The sequence below is a fragment of the Petromyzon marinus genome, chromosome 40 (genome assembly GCF_048934315.1).
Source record: "Petromyzon marinus isolate PM22_M1 ecotype Great Lakes invasive population chromosome 40, UKy_Petmar_22M1.pri1.0, whole genome shotgun sequence".
Lineage (NCBI taxonomy): Eukaryota > Metazoa > Chordata > Hyperoartia > Petromyzontiformes > Petromyzontidae > Petromyzon > Petromyzon marinus.
The window spans coordinates 5,676,407-5,698,386 of NC_133706.1; the positions used below are offsets into that span (position 1 = coordinate 5,676,407).

A 21,980-nucleotide genomic window follows, 5' to 3' on the forward strand; every position below is an offset into this window, starting at 1 on the left:
TTGCTAAATTATCACCATTCTTTAAGACTCCTGGGTAGGCGTCGTCATAACGCATCTCCATCATAAGTAGAGGACTACCTGTATAGCTTTGAGTGTTATCCCGACACGGAAAACTATCAGTACAAATTAAATGGCCGAACATCGAATGCATAAGGTGCATGCAAAAAAGTCTTCGGGCTCGGTGTTAAATAAATAAATTGCATGATAATCTCAAAGAAAAACAGCTATTGTTTCGGAGAATTATACAAGAGGCAAATGTTTAGTTAGAGGGAATCTAAAACACAAACAGCTCCAAACTCGAAGAAGAGCTTATTGTTTGTGTATCCTATGCTGTACTTTATTTTTTATGTTTTTGTTCTCTATCGGCGACCCAGGTTCACTCTTGCCAATGAGAGTTCTCACACCCTGGGTTTGCCAAAAATTAACTTGAACGTATCCTGGGCTGACAAAAGCCTTGTAAATTAAATATAGATTTTTTTTAACACTTTTCAACTCACGGTAAGTTGTTAACTCGTAGCGCTCACGTGACATCACCGTTGCATTTAAACGTACGAGGGAGCGACTTTCACGGCACTTTAACCACACCTCTGATCAGTGCGGTTACCGACGTACAGTGCGAAAGAAGTTCAACATACATGCAACCACGACCTCGATTGTAAATTTAAATATATTTCCGCTAAACAAAGCTGCCGAGTCCATTACTAACCCATACGATACATAAACCTCGTGTTCATCGCATCATCCCGGATACGAGAGAAGCTGCACGATAAACAAACTAATTCCACTGGTCTCGCACATTTGTTTGAGCTCACACGTTCTAATACACGTGCCGGGCGAGGGCGCCGTTCCTCATCAAAGGGGGCACACGAACAAAGAGACGAGGACGCTCACTATTTCCCGTCGGGCGTCCACCCGGCGCGCGTGATGTACTCCATGTCGGGGAAGAGCTCGTCGAAAGGCTGAACCAGCTCCAGCCCCACCACGTCCGTGATCTGCACGCAGGTCGCACATTTTAACAAAGTTGGGAGGAAGAAAAAATATTTTCACGCGTGTGGATTATGCAGCACACTCTGCGATAACGCGTTTGTCCTTGGAAGTATTCTATTCCGATTTAACCAAAATTGTTTATTTTTTTATTTTACTAGGTAAGGCCCACTCAGCTATGTGGCTCTTTTTCAAATGCGACCTGGCCACAAATGATAGCTCAACAAAGCGGCTTATCACGTGGATATTTATAGCAGCCAAATACTCTATAAAAGCATGTTTCTAAATCTAGAGGGAAAAATGGAGAACCTGGACAAAAATCCACGCAAACACTGGGAAAAACTCCAAATATACATGCAGCGGGATCGGACCCACAACCTCCTGCAAACCAGGTGAAGTAGTTAACATCTCGCTACCAGCTGTACGGTAGTCAACAGGTAGCGGTCAGGGCAAAATGCAGTTGTAGACTTCCGAATCGTCTTTTGTGCAATGGTTTGTGTCTACAAGTTTCGGGCAATGCTTTAGTCACATTTGGCTGGTATTCAATATGGCAAGTCTATAAAAGCAACACAACATTATTAAAGAGTTATTATAATGGAACTTCTTTGGCAGAGTTATAGTGCCCCCCCAAGTTATAAACGGATTGAAGTAATGTATAACAGTTTCAACCTCTTGTTGGAAAGAGTTAAACATACTTGGGCAGTGGTGCGTGCACACACACACAAAATTCACCATATTCAGCAAAACACTTCCTTAACACAACACGGTGACCCAGTGAATAGTGCACTGTACTACAAACCCTGGTGACTTGTATTTTAATTATTGGCCAAGGTGAACATCAGTGCCAAGTGATATTTGAACTGGTCCTGTACTGCACCTTCCAGCCCCCACTTCATCAACCTGTATACCAATGAACAACGTGGCCATAATATGGTCAACAGGCCCCTTGAGTGACGATGCATGTCAGGGGTTTCAATCAGATGACGATTGACATAGGGCTGTAAATAAGGACTCATTTAGCTGTAATATTACGTCTCAGCACAAACCTCACCGAATGGCAAGGCACTTCTCTCCGAGTCGAGAGACAATGGGATGTATTTTCCAGTTATTTTTTTAGATGTGCTTTGCATGTGGCAGGAAAGTGGAGTAACCAGATATAACTCGAAGAACTCCACTGATAAGTGGGAAACCCAGTTTCTGTACTGTCATCATTTGCCTACCTGGCCCCACAGGTAAGCTCGATCATGTCTGGCTTATTAACGCAATGCCACACACATCCTGGAGGTCTTGTACAGTATTCAGTTAATTGCTATAAAGTCAGGATGCAAGTCTGGCACACATTTTCCAGCGAATGGTGATATTTATCCAACAGCAACAACAGCCGCCATTCGCCACTAAGTGGCGGTGACGTCACCACAGGATTTTTATCCAGAAGAAGAGTGATCAACATTGTGAAAGCATGCAAACTCACCTGCCCGTCACTGCCTATACTGAATTCTGATATTCTCAGTGTGACACGGGGATTCTTTGTGCCTACAAAGTAAACACATACGCACAAAACATGATTGTAATTTCCACGCACAAAATACACACTTCTTAACAGGAAACCCTTCTATTATGGAATACCGTGTTTGTAATATACCTTCTGCTCACTACCATAACAACCTCCAGTCATTGTTTATATGCAGCAATTCATCTCTTCAGTCTTAGGAACCAAATTTACAGCAGGCACGTAAAAAAAACATTGACTAAAATCAATGTTTACTGCTCGAGATAAATAAATTGTATCAGAAGACTCGTGCAAGTATTGATTGCTTACAATGTGCAAATTATAGGCAAGTGTTGCTTTTGAGCTACAAGAATGAAGGAGAATGAACATGGAACACATACGAGACATAACAAACAGACTGAACGCACAAGATCAAAAATAAAGAGACCCAACCCTTGAATAAAGTCATTACCCTGAACAGCAACATTTCAAAATACAGGAAGAGTGATTCACCTCATGCGCAGTGAACATTCGGCACTCTAAGCAATGTGCACAGTTCAATGTGGCCAATCCTACACGGTTCAATCATTTGTGCATATAACCAATTTGCATGCAACTATCAAGTCAGTCAGAAGTAAACATGTAATATTTTTTTAAAAGGAGCGTGGGGGGGCCGCATTCTCATTAATTGGCGGCAGAGCCAAACTATCCATTTTCGTGTTCCGATTGCATCTTTGGGTTTTTCAACGTGCCGTTTGGCGTGCGATCCACTTGCTGGGGAGCTTCCTCGAGAACCGAACTCAGGAAACGGAGAAGCTCCCGGCAACAACCGCGAAACGTCGGACATAGTGCCGGACGGCATGCGGTATGACCCCAAGAACACATCAGGGAGTCGCGCAGCACAACCGCAAAAAACTAGGCGGCAAGTAATCTCTTCATTTGACCATCACCGTCAAACACCCATGAACCGCGTCACTGTAATGCATAAGGCTCCCGGCTAAACCAGAACTCGTGTTCAGTCTTAGCGAGTTCGTTAACCCAGCAATGGCAGAGGCTGCAGTGTGGCACGCGTCACCTGCGCGTGGGTATCTGTAGGCGTCGGATTTCCGCTCCTCCAGCGCGGGCGAGGGCACGTGGATCACCTCCACCTCAGCCTCGTCCACCTCCTCGTACAGAACCTGCAGCCTGCGGCTCCCATCTTCGTCTGGACGAAAACGCACGCAGGGTTTAACTACACACATCTAAATACTGACACATAAAACCAAAGAGAAAGATCCCCCATACAGCCTTAGCAGACTGTACGGGCAAGAACTTTTAGCGAGCATCTGAAGGCCGGCACGGAGCATGAGGGGGGGGGGGTGGGTGGGCAACACCAAACCTGGCCCTCGTTGCACTATCACTCCCCACTGCTCCACAAATGCAGACACACACTGTACACATGAAGATAAACAAACCATATCTAAAGACACTTCATAAAACACCACGCAAACATACAGCGCACTAAACACACAAGCATACAGGGCACGTACGCACGCACACACAATGACACCACGCGGTCCTTAAAGTCGAAGGAGGGCGTCCGCCCAGCAGAAGGGGCAGCAATAGTGAAGAGGCACTCACTCTGGCGGTTGGTGGGACTGCACCAGTATCCCGTGTAGCGATCAAACTCCTCCTGGATGACAAACGTGGCCACGCCGGCAGAACGGCAATCCTCCAGCACGCCGCCCACTCCTTCACCATCACACACACACAAACATACAGGCACGCACACACACACGCCAGCATTGCAATCTGTGCATCACTGCCATTATGGTACCGAGATGGTAACTACTGTCACATGGTATACAGGAGGCTGTGGGTTCGATTCCGACCCTGACGCCTAGTATATTTGAAGTTTGCACGTTCTCCACATGGTCACGTAGATTTTTCTCCATGTCCTCTGGTTTTTCCCGTAACATTTAGAAACAGGAGTTGAGAATTTGGCTGATATAAATGTCCACGTGATAAGCCATTTCGTTGAGCCATCATTTGTTGCCGGGTTGCTTCTGAAAAAGAGCTTTATAGCCCAGTGGGCCTTACTTGGTAAAAATAAAAAGTTTAGTTTAATAGTTTAGTTAATAACGATCATCTGTGGACACTAAGGCAATAAAACATCTGTGTACCCTCGTGAACCATTATTCATTCGTGTTTGCCGAGAGCATCGGCTAGCTACACTCAAGAATCCAGTTTAATCAGAATCTGGAGGAACCTGATGAGCTATGAAGCTCTTTTTCACAGATGTCCAGTACGGGCGGGTCAGCAAGTTACAACAGCAAACGGTAGAACAAATACGATAGGAGTGCAAAATAGAGAAAAAGGCAAGTCGCTAAATATTTAAATATTAATAAAATTCATTATATAAGTCTGATTTATCAAGCTTGGGAATAGCAGGAAAAACAACTAAATAATCCCAGACCATACCACAATAACACCACAGAGCAGTAGTCCCTAAATCAAATAGAACATTAACATTGAACTATCGATACTATACAGATAATGATCAAAGTTTCAACACACATTTGCAAATGTGACCGCTGTATCCAGCAACTAATCTTCGGCTTCAAGGTATTTTTTTTTTTCAAAGAAGATTTACGAGTTTTTAATCACAGGGGACTTCAGCCTGCATTCAAAACCCAGGATAACGGTGGCACCGGCTCACCCTTGCGCGTGTGCGTCAGGCGCAGCTCCTGGCCCGTGCGTATGTTGGTCACCCACAGGTCGCCGCTGTGAACAAACGTGACGAGGTCTGGCTCCGGCGGGCAGATCTTGGGGTCCATGCGGCTGCCCGCGCACTCTGTGCGAACCTCCGTGGGCTTCAGGGGCGAGGTCTGGCGGCGGTGGGTGGTGGTGGGAAAGTTTAAATATTTTAATGGCGAGCTCGATTGGTGGCCCCGGCTAAGAGGCGGGGAAGATTTAAATCGGTCTAAGGTCTAACCCCCCCCCGCCACCCCCTTTAACCAACCCACTCTGAGCAGCACGCGGTGAAGCATGGTCATGACCGACACACAAAGCTGTCATGTGAAAGCTGTTAATAACGAGGAATTAAACAGTAGGCATGCGACCACGGATTGATTTGTACGCACATTATAATGCACAAATATTATTCTGAATGTGAAAAATGTATGCACGTTTTTCGTTATGGTCCAAATGATTTGGCAAAAATTAGACGGACGGTACAGATGAAACATACAAAACAAATGAGACAGACAGTACAAAAGTGTACATGAGACCGTATAGGTCTGACAGAAGACAGCGAGTACTGATGACTGGAAACAGGTGAGAGCGGGAGAGCCCAACCGAGACGAACAGCGAAGACGACGAAGACGGGACACCGACCAAAAGAAGACGGGAGGCAGGGGACTCACCAGGAAAGTGCTGTTGGTGCCACCATCCTGGCAGTAGAAGAGGCTGCCGCTGGCCTGGAACAGGAAGGTGCCACTGGTCTTGTGGTGGTCGTAGGAGGTGATGCCGAATGTGCCGAGCCGCTTGCGCTCACGCAGGAGCTCCTCCTCGCGTGAGTATGCGCCAAACAGCGGCGTGGCCTGCACCGCGACGGGCCGGGGGGGTCAGGACGTGGATAACAGACTCGACAGCGTGTGCGCGCACGCATCTATGTAGAACTTCTTTTGTAGCCTACCGCGGTAATCGGAAGTGCAGGGCAAGGACGACCAACTAAACACAAAATGCAGTTCTAAAGAAATTAGTTTTAAATCTAGGCGATTTAAAAGTCCATAGCTCCAGTGGCTTCCGAATTTCGGAAGAGCGTTCAAGACTGCCCCCGAAAGCGCATCTGAAAGTGCACGATGCAGTGACCATTTGGCGTAGCTCAACATAGCAGGGCGATTGTAAAGCCGGCGGCCCTTTCCAAATAACATGGTCCACCACACATTGCGTCTGGCTCTGAGACTCTGAGATTAAGAAAGAAACCTAGGAATCCTTAAGGTTAATTTATATCGGTCTCTTTCACACCAAGCATTTGATATGGGACTTATGAAAGAAGTATTATATTACAAGAATATGAATTCCTGCAGTCACAAAAGTTTTAAGTTATGAAAGAAGTGTTCGTCACATTGCGGTCAAGCCAACATTTTAACGTTCAGAACTTGACGCTGCAGAATTATAATGACCAACAATACTTAAAACGCAATGTTATTGCGTGCCGTTATTGGCGATTGTGCCGAGGGCATAAACTTCGCGACGCTTGGGAACTCTGTTTAATCAGTCAACTGCCTGGATTTAAACCCAGGTTCTCTACAGTGTCAGCCCAGAGCTCTAACCTCTGAGGCACCCGACGACTCACTGGGAGATAAGAATGCTTAGATGGCTCAAAGCCTCAATGGTGTCAGCTCAGTTCTTCGAGATGACCATACAGTATAGGATTCAGCCAACCCATGTAACGGGTAAACTGGCGTACTATGAGCTGCCGTCGTTAGACGTGTGCCCCCCAGCATGAATGGACTCACCGTGAAGTGGTTGAGCATCTGCCGCCACGTGAGAATCATGAAGCCGTCTGGGTCGATGGACTTGGGAATCTCAGAATACAGCAAGGAGCTTTCTCTGCTGCCAAAAGGCATACCTGGAACACACAGACGTTACGAAATGATACTCGCAACCATTGCGAGCCCCGTTTAATCATGGGGAGGATGGAACCCGAGATCATTACTTTGAAATAAGCAACTTGGCCATCTACAGCATAGCTGTTTTTATTTTATAGAATCTACCCCCAGATTTATGCCAATTGCGCTAATAGAGTCATGCCCAAAGACAAAGTGTCCATTTGGGTGGCTCGTTGTGCATCGCAATCGTGTTACGGAATGGCCCCCAGAAGTGGCCATCCCAGAGCTACCTCTTCAGATCCTTTCAATGAACTGGTCCAAAGAGTAGAGAGCAGCACCTCTCTACCTAATTTGTCATATACGGGCAACTTTCGATCACGTCTACTCTTCCCGCCCTTCAACATGTTCATCTGAAAAAGAGCGGGAAAGCAGGTGGCCACACGGCTCTCACCCAGGTAGTAAACGCGGTGCGAGTGGGGCTCTGTGGGGGCTCCGTTCTTGGCCACGAAGATGAACTCGTGGGGGGCCTTGCTGGCGAGTAGCCCCTGGTGCTTGCGGCTGGAGCGAATAACGTCGCGCAGGCCTTCCCACGTGTGCGACGTCACGGCGAAGCGAGCGGCCGCATCCGCGGCCACCCCTGATCCCTCGGCACCACCGCCACAGCCACGTCCGCCACCGCCACAGCCACGTCCGCCACCGCCGCCACCACCACCCAGCCGCCCCCCATCTCCGGCAACGCTGCCCCCGCTGATGCTCGGACCGCCGCCGCCACCGCCAGCACCGGTGGCGCCAGGTCCTCCAGCGAACACATCCGCAGCCTCGGGAACCTCGGTGCTCTCCGCAAGCAACTCACATACCGCCGCCTGGGCCATGTCGCTGGTAGCAGAGGAATGAACAAATGGATGGGGCGGAGAGCCAGACAAACATTAAATCACAGCTTTGCACAGTAACGCAACAAGTTCCAGCGTTAAGGCGATAATGGCCAGGGCAGGAATTCCAATACTACATTCCTCACGACCACACGAAGCTACCGCTCTCCATGGCGACCAATTGATATCCGATCTAATGCGTGTTCATTCGTCACGTTCTGCACTTGTCCAATAATTGCTAAACATGCCCAACACACACGAAGCTTCCATGCTGAATTTAATTGGCACGCTCTGTAGAATGCATTTACCAATCATCAGACGTGTAACAATTTAACTTGTATTCAAAAAGTGAGAATCTGAAAAATCTAAAAGGTGTGTAGCGTATTGGGCCAGGAGGACTGGAGTTTGGGAAATACTGCACCAAGGCAATCATGAGGGACAATGACAACAGGCTTACAGCAACTATCACAACTGAGCACGTCAATGGTCTAAAATAATATAATTCTGTTAAGCCAGTGATATATATGGTTGATGCATGTATTTGATGAACAATGATTGGTCCATGGAGCACACAACCCCGGGCAGTCATGTGATATTTGTCAGCAATCCAATTGGACATTATCATCCCAGTTGATCGATATGAGGAAGAGAGTCAGGCTTGTCCAGATGTAGCAACTGCAGTAAAAAATGTTGACAATAAAAAGGCATGTGGCAACTGCCACAAAACTGCCCCTGTGAAACACAGGCTTCAAGGAGTTGTGTGTCTGGCCAAGGCAAGACCTCACTGATGCAACTGTAAAAATTGTGTAATATTACTTTACAGCGGCAAAAATAGACCACTTGGTCCTGTTACTTGTTTCCCCACAACCCGCCTATGACCAAATCACCTGGAATGCACCCGATCTCATCAGATCTGAGCGAGCCTGCATACTGCTTGGATGGGCGAAGGGATGTGGGGGTTGATTTAGCCATACTCTGCCATGCGAGTCAGTGCGGGTTTGGTGAAGGCGGGGAGCTTAGAGCTGATAGCATAGCACAGCACAGCAACGTATATCGCTGCACTGCCCTCTGCCCCACACAAAACATTGCGATTATCTTGAAAATGTGTCTTTTTCACGCAAGGTTTGTCAATCATTTTTAAATATGCATTGCATGCCAAGCAAGGAAGATGATTTAACATTCATAATTTAAACATGCATAAAAATGAGCAACTCTATGTACCATTTTCTACAATCCACGGAAGTGGTAAATACAAAGTCTTTCAATTTACATAAATCGGTTCATTTTGTATTCGTTCATGAATGAGTCCCGACTTAAAACGCGCGCAAAATTCACGCAGCGAGTGACTAAAAACACAAGTCACTGCCATGTTACTGTTCTTCGCGTTCACACCATTACAAGCCATTTTTGTATAATTCACGTCTCCCTGGAGATTCTCGCTCATTGGGCTCTCACCTGTTTATAAATAATTGATTACGAGTCACTTCAATAGGGCTCTTATCCACACTCGGGCCACACCCTTCATTCGCCCTACAAGTAGCGTTTGTTACTTGTCAATCGGACCATCAATGCCATTGTCGGAGCTGGAAAACGCAAAGTCAAGTGAAAAACCAAATTGAACGACGATTGATTTGTACATTCATCGGCGACGAGGCTGAAACCCACCTACTTGCTACGCTCGAGAACCCAGCGTAATTACCGACGGCTAAAACCTAGATTCAAACTCAGGAGGATCTCAGTGCTGCAGGTTCTAGTGCTCCGACCTTCCGGCCACTTTTGTACATATGCATGCAAATCCAATGCTGCTCGTGGGAAAAAAATGTACCTTAAGAACCGTACCGACAAAACGTGTAAAGAGCATTCCGCTCTCAACACCTATGGGCACCATGTACCTTGTGTTGCTACCTACACAGTCGTCTTCAGAAAGCCTCCTCACTTTTTTTGCTGTCTGCATCAACAGCTCGGCTGCTCGGGACTCGGCGTGAGGTCAAACACCTGCACGCTGACGACGGCGGAAACACGCGCAGAGTTAAACGACAATGAAGACAACAACCTACCACGTAATGTGCATCCCTATCCCTCCCCCCCCCCCCGGTCAATCAAATGCTGGATGAGGGCTTCCCTAACGCTGCGCAAGTCATGGGGGTTGTTTGACCATACTTCGCCAGGCTGGGGACGTGTGGGCTGGTGAAAGTCGGGGGTAGGGGAGGCATATATGGGCGAACAATAAGAATAGTGCAACAATGTGCATCATTTGATGGTCAAGCCACTGGGGAAAACTGAGCCACACTTATAACTTTTGGGCACACCGCTTTAGCGCGTTTCTCGTGGTGTCACAGCTGGAGTCTTCTTCCCATATAAGGTGGCGCCCCATGACACTGGCTACATCCCGGTGACGCATGGTGCATGCTGGGAGCCGTTTCCATGTTATTCTCTGGAGCCCAGCATGAGGATTTGAAACCAATAAGTGGAGAAGTGGTGCAGTGGTTCACGCAATGAGCTATGGACCAAACAAAATGAGTTTATCCTTTGCCATCGGTGGTGAGTGGAATCTGAAATGGTCATTGGCTTCTTCAATCCCCACTGATCAGCATGCTCAAATAATGGTGAAGCTGGTCAAATTGTAGCAGTGGTTTAACAAATGCATGCAAATTAGCAAATCCATAACAGTGTCACTTAAAAACGTAATTCCGTGTTTATATACACAATCAAATTTCAACGGCTACATTACCACAGATCAATATTGCTTTGAAAAGTAAGAAAAAAACATCCAACTGTTTTATTAAAATGTACTTCCCATAAAACCTCATTAATTGACCCACTCACTCTTTAAAAAAAAAATCCCATAATTGTATCGTTGTCATTTCACAAGACAACAAATTCCATTCGCATCTCACAACAACATCCATCGGGCAAATATTACTTTAAACATAAAATTGCGATCTGCCCAGTGTTGGGTAATCGAGGCCTATGTGAGCGACTCAAGCATTCACTTTGTGGGAGTCACTTTCCCAGCTTTTCTAGGGGGACTAGAAAAAGACACTAAATAACTTAAGGCTTTATAAGTAATATGACCATCCTGTATTTAATATTTACAGAGTATCATCCATCAAATTGCTTTTATTCAGAATACCATGCATTCGTTTGGTTTCACTTCAAAATAGTCCTAAGCTGTGCCGCTAGGTTTTGCATCCTAATCTGTGCTGCCCGTCCTCAAAAAGTAAACAATGCTACGGACACCATAAAGCAAATGTGAAATTGATAAAATCTAATAAATTAATCTAATTTATAAACCAAGCAGTAGATGCTATGTATTCGTAATAAAGTACAATGGAGCAAGAATAGAAGCTGGATACGAAAACACCTCTTGGGAGCAAAGGCAGCTGTGCTTATACCTGAAGTGTGCTTTAAAAATAACTATTTGCATCACCCCCCCCACCACCAATGTAATTTCAGCATGTGTTGCTTATATAAGTGTGCTTGTGAATGTGTGCTTATATCTACCTTGCATTGTATTCTAGGATAACTACTTTCCAAAGGATGTGAATTACTTCAGGACTAATATCACGACTTGGATACAACTGATAAAATCGTGGGAAGTCGTTCTACATGTAGTTCCTTGGTTAACATATCGCTCTGCTGCTGATAACTGTGAAATGGAATGTAACCCTTGCCATGTGAAAAGCCATGGCAATTGCATTAAGGGGATTTCAATTGCGATGAAATACGCAAAGTGCTCAGGTCATGTTGAGCAACCTTGGTCATGATATATTTTTTTTATTTAAAATGGTGTAGGCTATGGTGTCATGGTGCAGCACAATGGCCGTGCGATTGAGGCCACCAGTTCAATTTGGAAGTTAAAACAACGAGTATGTCTCTTGACTTCCCACGCCGCTTCTCTCCACCCAGCAGTATACATTCATTTGGCAGGTTGTGTGTCGCGGGGTAAAGTGTGCGGGTATTACCACCTCTTCCAAGATGTCTGGCCAGCTTGGAAGAGTAGGCCAAATATCACTCTAGAATTTCCTGTATTGGAGACCCATCATCAGTGATGTTAAAAAGCAATTGCAGGGCTGCACCTTTACCTATTATCATGGTACCTATTAAGAGCCATGAGCCAATGGCCCTTCATAGGTAAGGAAGTAATTTTTTTTCCCTTTGAAGTGGTATTGTCGACACACATGTTGAGTGTTTGTTATTTAAGCTTGTGCACCACTGCCAAAGAGGTACCACGAAGAAAGCATTACAAAAAGCAACATTCTGTTCGAATTGTACAAGCAAGGTGTTAACTGGCTGGATGGCTCAAGTGACGAATGTTATTGTTCCTGTTAAACCAGTGAGACAGTACTGCTGACATTCGCTGATGTTCAGGGTTAAAGCCCCAAGCAGTGCTCAACTAAAGCAGGTTCTTGTGCCCAGCTGCTTAGCCACCTATTAGTGCAAGTAATAACTATCCATCTAACAACACTCTTACCGCTCATGACAAATACAGTGAATATTGTGTGTGGTAATCACTGACGTTTTATTTTCATATATTTTATGTACTCTGATAATGGAGTTCTGGTAATCCTCTCGGGTGCATCCCATCTATTTGGCTGGTATTCTATCAAGTCTCCTCCCTTGGTCATAATCCCTTCGAGCAAATGTAATGTCGCCTCTCAAAGCCCACTTTTATGAAGTCAATATATTTCTAACTTGTGCCCTCTTATCTATCGGTTTATCTTTCTGTCCATTGGTGCAATTCCAAAAATGCACCTCTCCATTCCTCTTTGCAAGAGAAGGGGACTCCAGCATGGCTGTGACTTCTCCAAAGGGTGCTATGATGGCACACCGGAAAGTCAAGTGGTTATGACTTTAAATGTAATATGGGTCACAACATCGGGGGGGTACCCGTTTCAAAACAGCACTTGTGCCATCCTCCGATCAAGCTCTGAATGATTTAGCGTATACGACACACGTAGATGAAGTTACTCGATGACTCATTTGGCTAATAATGCCCATGTCACAGCCCCTGTAAAATCCTGGGTTCTCAAAAGGGCAGTAAGACTTGATTAAACCATATTCTCAAGTGCAATGGACTCTGATGGTCTCAGCTGTCTTCACACGTCAAAGGTGGCTAATTATGTTTGGGTTAGAACTCAGGTTTAACTAGTGTGGTTATGGTTAATGTCAGAGGATAACTGATTATCGTAGTAAGAGGTAATATTAATGTCTAATTATCTTGTGATGTTAAAATTAGAACAAGTATTCATATCTAGTTAGTATGGTTATGTGGTTAGTATTTGGGTTACAATGTAGTAGGCCAATGTGGTTTTAAAAAATAAATTTGTTCAGGATTTAAATGTATTGTGGTTAGGGTTAGTACTAAGTTTATAATCTGGTTGGCCAGTTTAGTTATTATTCAGATTATGGGAAGGATGTAATTGTATAGTGGTTAAGGTTAGGTTCTTATTGCTGTAATGGATGACGTACGTGTGTGTCATGTACCCACTAAGACCATGCTCCTTGCTCAGGTGTCACAGAGACAGACCTTATAATTTCCTCTTTAGAGCTGTTTTTGTTTTATCAAATGAGGGTGTCAAGCAAACATGTATTTCTCAACACAGTCCTGGCCTCTGCTGGCAGCCGTAAATCACTTGGAAATTCCGCATTCTACGAGCCACACGATGGTATCATATATTGAACCATGACGCAATGATAGGCCAAGCCGAATCACACCAGCAATTGAAATTGCGACTTTTTGACCAATCCACGTCCTTCGACTACGCAAACTTCATTCCAGTAAAAATGTCTACGGTCCTGTATTACTATAATAAAATTACATAGTACTTTTAGACTTACAATCATAGCACCATCACAATTAAATGTACCATCATTATTTACTGCTCATCATAATCAGTGACACTACTGTCGAAAGTAAACAATGGTGATATTGTGGAAAGACAATCTGCAATTAGTGGAGTCTAAAGTCAGGGGAATTTCCGAAACAGCGCATCTTAATGATGTATGTACTTGCGCAGGATCCTTGAATGGCGTTGCATAGAGCTTGACCAAGTCGTTTAAACCCATCATCTATTTGTGGTCGATATATTCTCTACTTTGTGGAAATTGAAGTGTATTCCCCACGCTCCGAAGTAGAGAATCCACTTAATTTTTTTTGTGGCGAGTTAAATTCATAGGAGGGTTGTAACCCCCCCCCCCCCCCCCCCATAAAATATCAGTTAATTTCTTGTAGCTACAGATCTAGGCTACCTACTATCGGAAAGGGGTCATTCATTTAGTACGTACGCATGGAGGGGGGAAGGGGAGGTTAACCCAAAAGCGTACGCTTGTGATTGGGGGGGGGGGGTCTACTGACAATGTACGTACACATCGGAAACGGTGGGGGGGGGGTGAAGCCTCGATAATAGTTTGTCTACATTGGCCTTCAAATTAGATAGTCCGGCGGTGGACCGTTTGCTTAAACACAATATTATCAATCCTTGATCGTTTCTGCGTGGCATCGGAGGGGCGGTCAAGCGTACGTACGCAGGTGGTGGGGGGTGTAAAAAGTACGCGTGCGTACAGGGAGAGAGGAGGGGAGGGGGTCAAGTTGACAGATTTTTGCGTACCTACTAAATGGATGGCCCCAAATCGGAGGCGTATGACACACAAAGCACAGTAAACACGAAACGTACTTGGAAAACAACCCCGGCGCGTCACAGTAACTTAAAGTCAATAATACCGCACGGCCGCCGCGGCAGCCAACCCGAAACAAAGTCACTAAAGCAAGGGTGAAAGTCAATTTCGAGTGGCGTTACTCTTCGCAGGTCGACGATGCTCCACAACCGCGGGTCCGTGACACCAAGCCCCGACTCGCCATTATGAACCCCTCAGGAACCCGGTAACAACACAAACCACCACCCCCCCTCACTCCTCCTCCTCCTTCCTCACCACCTCGCAGACGAAGCCGCCTGTCTCGAACCTCGACGTCAACGGCGCTCGCAAAAGAAGCGCACGATTGGATAGAGAGATCGAGAACGACGACGGTTGTGATAAATATACGATTCAGACTCGAATCCCTTACAAACTTTTCACTCGCAACGCCGTGAAGGGGGTGGTAGGCCCCCGGCTTTGCCTAGGCGGCACCCCCTCCTCCCAGCACCACACGCTCACCCGTCCGCTCTCTCAGCCCGCGCCGCGCTGGGTTCACAGCTCCGTGGCGCCGCGTCCGCGCGCCCCGCCCGCTACCGTCGCGTTGCTCGTTAACGACGCGACGCTATTTAATTGACCGCGGGCGCCTGGTTGTTTGCCTGTTTTGCTGTTCTTGTTCAATCACGCGCCTATAGCCAGCAATGACTCAGAGTCTCTCCCACACGCCAAACGCTGCGACCTTTAACCCCCGTCCCATCGCGCCCCCCTATTGGCCCTGAGCGCTTTAACGCCGTGACGTCACCGCGCGCGGAGGCGGCATTTAATCGGGGAGGAGGGGGGGGGTTTGACGTCATCGCGCAACGCCGGCGACGCCGTCGCCGTGCCGCGGTGACGTCTGCGGTGGTCCGTTTGTTGTTGTTTTTACGTCGTGCGTGATGACGTCACGGCGCGCGCCTCGACAGGTCGCCGTCGATAGATTCCAACCGGGTCGATTACTTGCGAATGGATTTAATCGATGTTGGCAAATCGGCGATGTTCTCGATCCCCTGCTGGATGAAGACCTCAACCTTGACCCGGCTGTTGTAGTCAAAGGCCCACTTAACGATCCATCTAGAACTTGCGCAGAAGCGACTCAGATTCTAGATTTAAAGCTTTCGTGACTGCTAGGATCCATACTCTTTGGTTCTATTGGGTAAAGTCACGTAGGTAAAAAATAAAATAACAAAAATCACGACGTTTCGGCCACAACACAAGCGGCCTTCATCAGGTGAAGGGACGAGACTGTCTGGAGGACAGCGCTGGAGTGAAAAAAGCCACGCTCAGATCACGACCTTTAAGCTGTGTGAGAAGAAACAAAGCGCCTTGACAAAGGAATTAGCATATAATTTAGCATTGAAATGGCTCATTGAAATAGCTAAGTTAAAGTATACACATCCGCAGAGGCACCCCTTGACAAAGGAATTAGCATAGAATTTAGCATTGAAATAGCTGAGTGATTAGCTTGTAACTGGTCACAGAAATAGCTATGTTAAAGTCAGAGCATATACATTCACCGAGGCACCTGGTACAAATCAAACAGGAGAATTTAGCGAAACACAACCACGCTCAGACCGCGGACCTTTAAACTGTGTGCGAGCAAACAAGGTGTCCTGACATAGAAATTAGCATTAAAAATTAGCATTTGATTGGCCGTTTGGCGCGGGGGGGGGGGGGGGGGAGTTTACCTATTGATGGTGTGAAAAGGGAATTTATAAGAGCTGCGAAAGTTTGGGGTACCACTACTTGAAAAATATACTGTACCATTGAAATTAGTTTAATGTTTAGTTTCGATTTAGAACATCTTTCCAATGGTTGCTTAATTTGAAACCATCTTCTCGGTTGAAATTGTGTCTGTGTTTGTAGATCTGAATTGCCTCGTGAACAAATTTCTGATAAAAACCCGTGGGTTTGCAAAGAACCTTGGTATCGGAGAAAATCATATCGTGATCACCCACAGCGTTGTAACAGTGATCAGCCACGGCCGAAGAATTCGTTTTGCCGTGTTTCAAATCTGAATTTGTGATACCAAGGTTCTTTGCAAACCCACGGGTTTTTATCAGAGATTTGTTCACGAGGCAATTCAGATCTACAAACACAGACACAAATTCAACCGAGAAGATGGTTTCAAATTAAGCAACCATTGGAAAGATGTTCTAAATCGAACTAAACATTAAACTAATTTCAATGGTACAGTATATTTTTTTCAAGTAGTGGTACCCCAAACTTTCGCAGCTCTTATAAATTCCCTTTTCACACCATCAATAGGTAAACTCCCCCCCCCCCGCGCCAAACGGCCAATCAAATGCTATTTTTTTATGCTAATTTCTATTTCAGGACACCTTGTTTGCTCGCACACAGTTTAAAGGTCCGCGGTCTGAGCGTGGTTGTGTTTCGCTAAATTCTCCTGTTTGATTTGTACTAGGTGCCTCGGTGAATGTATATGCTCTGACTTTAACATAGCTATTTCTGTGACCAGTTACAAGCTAATCACTCAGCTATTTCAATGCTAAATTCTATGCTAATTCCTTTGTCAAGGGGTGCCTCTGCGGATGTGTATACTTTAACTTAGCTATTTCAATGAGCCATTTCAATGCTAAATTATATGCTAATTCCTTTGTCAAGGCGCTTTGTTTCTTCTCACACAGCTTAAAGGTCGTGATCTGAGCGTGGCTTTTTTTTACTCCAGCGCTGTCCTCCAGACAGTCTCGTCCCTTCACCTGATGAAGGCCGCTTGTGTTGTGGCCGAAACATCGTGATTTTTGTTATTTTATTTTTTACCTACGTGACTTTACCCAATAGAACCAAAGAGTAAGCGACTCAGACCCTAGTGGTCACCCGTGCCCCTTTTAAATCTCAACGTTCATCCTACAAAGTCCCATCACGAGGGAGAAACACAAACAAATATAGAAAAAAACATTGTTTTTTTGCCCGTACTGAAACGGCTGTACGCCGTATGGACCTGAAAACTTAATTTCCCTGTACAAGTATACGGGGTAAACCGTATGGGTTGACACGGTATGATAAGCTGATTTCACGTACTCCACTTAACAGTTATTGTGATTTTGATTTAAAGCTTTCGTGACTGCACGGATTAATATTCTTGGTTCTTGCGGTAAAGTCACGTCCTTCTACGTGAATTTACCGAAAGAACCAAGAATATATATTCTTGGTTCTTTCAGTAAAGTCACGTTGAAAGGAAACAATAAAATAATAAAATATATAAAACAATAAAATTCTCACGACGTTTCGACTGCAACACAAACAGTCATCATCAGGTGTGAAAACCAACGGCACACCTGATGATGACTGTGTTGCAGTCGAAACGTCGTGATAATTTTATTGTTTTATATATATTTTATTATATTATTGTTTCCCTTCAACGGGACTTTACCGAAAGAACCAATAATATGAATCACTGCAGTCACGAAAGCTTTAAATCAAAGCCAAGAATATAGTTATTGTGATGTCCCTAACTCTGTTCTCCAATGGGTGTGCTTACATGGCAAGGAATACTAACTATGAAAATATATATTTTCTATTTTACCAGGTAATGCCCCACACTGAGTTGTGTAGCTCTTTTTTCATAAGCGACCTGGCTTATGAATGAAAGCTCAACAAAGTGGCTTATCATCGTGTGGAAACGTTTAGCAACCAAACATTCTAAACGCACGTTTCTAAATGTGGAGAGGAAACCCGGATGACCCGGAAAAAAATCCACACGACCACGGGCAGAGAGAGAGAGAGAGAAAAAGACACGCAAACTCCAAATATACAGCAGCAGGCTTTAGGGTCGCGATCGAACCCACGACCTCCTGACAATCAGGCGAGGTAGTTAACATCTTGTAACCGTGGGGTCATGATGCCTCAATTTGTTCGGTCTCTGTCGCCGTTTAGAGTATTCCTATTTCTAAGATTTCCCTTCTCGGTTTCTTGGGTCTCAGTTTCTTGGCATTGTCACGATTTCTCGAGTTTTCTTCAGTTGCTTAGGATTCTCTCTCTCTATCTTGGGTTTCTTCCTCAGTTTCTTGGGGTTTTACCAAGGAGTTTCAGGAGGGGTCTGATTTTGTTATATATATCACCTTTCGGGGTTGACATGTATGCATGCCTTCCAACGTATCTGTCTCTCAATGTAATTCTACTGAACATCTGTGGAAAAGAGCTTCATAGCTGATTCCTCCAGCATAAATACATATTCTGATTCTGAATTACAAGCTTGTGTAACAGGAGGGCCCATAGTCTGACTCACTGGCCGTGACCTCGCCGAGGTGACACTGTTGGAAGTCACTGCGTTGCTTCTGCTCCCCCGAGTCGTACATAGGAAGCTTCGAGAGTTGACGGCGAGTGAGTGACTGGAATTAATCAGTGAGTGCTGGACCGTCAATCAACCCATTGACACAATGGGAGGAATATTTACAACCCAGAGATTCCAGCGGATGGGGCTCTGTGCTGCCCATGGCTCTGGTTCAGTGGATGGGGTCACTCAAAGCAATTAGGCTTTAAAGACCCAATTGAGGGTGCATTCATGTCAAATGCTGCACTTAACGAGACGTACGAGGGGCGATCAAAAAGTGTGGAGCTTGACGGAGAACGAATGTTTCGACAATAAAAGGGTGACTGTTGCGTTACAACTAAGTTCAATGATTTACCAATTTCCTAGCAATTGACTAATTCTGCTATCCTTTTTTTTACAGGATCCTCTTGTCTGCGTATTGACTGAAAATGTTAGAAGGTTGAGGAATCTGGACAAATCTAGAGAAGAAAAAAAAGGAAAATGCATAACAAAAATTTAAAATCTCACTTATCCCAGAACTGGCACCACAGCTAAAAAATCCCTCGCAGGTAAAGTGCCGATGAAGCGACGTGAGATGTGATCTCTGAGTGGAGTTCTGTAGAGGGATTATTACATCCTTGAGACATCGATGAGGATGATGCTGACGTACCAAGTACATTGCACTTCAAGTGGAACCGTATAGATAACATTGCTTCATCAAGGACACTCATTGCTCTCTGGCAGGACACAGTCTTTTCCATCAGCCCTCATACCATCTGTTTAATAGCTAAGATTGTGATACCACAAGCACGAAGCCTTTGCAGTGATTGACCAGATGCAGTTCAAATCAATTAGGAAATGACTGCTCTAATCCAGTCATTATACAATTGACAAACCACTTAATCACACTCTGTGCTATCGCCCACTCATTGTTCTTTCTCAAAGCCATCGAATCCCATTTTGGTAACCCAAGGTAAAGTATATCCATATTCGGTCTCCTGTTTTTCAGCCCAGAGCGAGTGGTGGAAATTCCACCCATAGGACAACTTCCCATAATAATATGTGTATTGCTTTTAACCCCAGAGGGATGATGGGCCCTGACAGGGATGTGAACCTTCAGAATAATAATAATAATATTTAGTACATTTGGTATGAATGCAATTTTACATAGAGATATGCATTGTTGGTGGAGGTGGAGTGCACCAAAGTACAGAACAATATATTTTTTCTGCACTGTCCTCTGCTGTCCACAATGTAGCCCAGCAGCCTTTAGCATCGGTTATGCACGCTATTTGCCCAAACCAGGTACGATCCAGACACACAAACCAGCTTAGCGTGCAACATCTGAAAAGATCGGGCGAATCGTGGCATATTTGGTCACATGCTCCTTTTTTTGAATTACCAAAGCACTTTTGAAACCATCATGCCTTTCCCAGAGCCACACTCCACTCACCCCACGTCACCATGCCCACACCCCACTCGGGTCACAATTCTGTTTGCGGTTAGCGGCTCGCGCTGCTAATAAAAAGGCAACAATAGCAATTGGGGCTGACAGCTGACAGAACATTCACACACACACACTTAGGGTCAATCAGCTCCGGCCTTAAGTGTGCATACTGAACGCAGGTTCTATTTAACACAATAATTGTACACACTGAGCAGCACAGTCCTTGGCATTGTGTTCACAGAAGTCCATCTAACCCCCCCCACCACCACCACCTGTTTTGTTGCACCAAGCATAGACCACTTGTCTCTTAGCCTTTACAGAGAGAAAGTGGAGGAAGAAAGGAGGTGGGGGGGGGGAAAGGAGACATTTTTCTTAAGCCTCGTTTATACAGCCCGGAGCAGTTCCGGTGAGGGTGTAATGTCCTATGAGAAGAAAGTGTAAGGCGTGACAGGTTGAAAGGCACAAAAAATAGCAATTGCGCTTCCATAAAAGGAGCTTTTAAAGGGTGAGGGGTGGGTGAGACACGGAGAGAATATGGTCGTTTTTGGTCCACTTCTAATATCAAACGTTGTACAGCGATGTTATCAGCCAATTCTTGTTTTTTTTTAAAAAATGAATTAAACACTTGTCCCTTATCTAAAGAAAAAAGTTGGATGGCGCTCATCTTGATTGGTGTCACTGAGAGACATTTGGTGGAAATGTCACATTTCTATGGCATAGTCCAGGATTATCCATTGGACAAGCACTGTTGACCTCCTGGACAGACGATTGCCTGAGCTAACCTCCCCTGCTGGTACGTGTTACTCACGCCCTTCTCAATGTGATTTGAGTATTATAATCACACCTCTACCCAAAACGCACAACCTGATTTTGTAAGATCTCGGAAGCTAAGCAAGTCCAGCCTGGATCGTGCTTGGATGGTTGACTGTGTTGTGCACAAACAGGTTGTAATAGGGCTGCAGGGCTACGTGGTGGGTAGCAGAGGTCAGTGCAGCAACATCTATTGTACTATACGACTATGCTCCCATATCTGTGCTCTGCTGAACTTCCTGTATGAATGAAGATGAATCAACATAATTCCGTCACAAGTCTTGTAATAATAATATAAGTACACCCGATAACGTTATAATACACGTGCCGCGATATGCACAATAATGAAGTAAATCAAGATTTGGTGGTGAAATATAACCACCACGCCTTCAATTAGTCCATGTTTTGAAAAGCATTAATTAAATAACACATTATTTGGTGATACTGCATGAGCAGTGGCGCACAATCACAATTAACACAAAAACTCAACACATTCATCCAGAACACTGCAGCGTTAAAATGAAGGATAAATAATAGGCGACATTTCGGGCAATGGTCCTTCATAGTGGATAACATTTTTAAAAAATGAAATGGTGTGTATTTCTAAAAAATATGTGCTTACTGCACACACATTTTAGCAGTCAACCACAATAAGAAAACGAGCATCGATAATATAATCACGATATAGCTATTTTCTTTTTTAAAGAATGATTCAATAACCGCGGATCTGAGATCGCACGACACAACGTGGTATCGCCATATCGTTGGCAAACCCGACTTGAGGCTCGGTGATGCTTCCCTGGATGAACAAAGGGGCATTGCATTTATTTGGCGGCGTACTGGC

At 45.1% G+C, this 21,980-nt stretch overlaps 1 protein-coding gene across 1 annotated transcript in view; it reads right to left on the reverse strand.

Moving 5' to 3' along the window:
* DPP9 (dipeptidyl peptidase 9) overlaps positions 1-15,327 on the reverse strand; it is a 44,216-nt gene extending 28,889 nt beyond the window's left edge. Inside the window, exons 1-10 of the mRNA XM_032968924.2 lie at positions 15,093-15,327; positions 9,830-9,939; positions 7,520-7,944; positions 6,976-7,088; positions 5,878-6,054; positions 5,172-5,340; positions 4,094-4,204; positions 3,549-3,677; positions 2,456-2,517; positions 892-992 (exon numbers count right to left, since the gene is read on the reverse strand). Coding sequence (XP_032824815.2) covers positions 892-992; positions 2,456-2,517; positions 3,549-3,677; positions 4,094-4,204; positions 5,172-5,340; positions 5,878-6,054; positions 6,976-7,088; positions 7,520-7,944; positions 9,830-9,891 — 1,349 coding nt within the window. The 5' untranslated portion in view covers positions 9,892-9,939; positions 15,093-15,327. The remainder of the gene's footprint in view (positions 1-891; positions 993-2,455; positions 2,518-3,548; positions 3,678-4,093; positions 4,205-5,171; positions 5,341-5,877; positions 6,055-6,975; positions 7,089-7,519; positions 7,945-9,829; positions 9,940-15,092) is intronic.
* Positions 15,328-21,980: the final 6,653 nt, after the last annotated feature.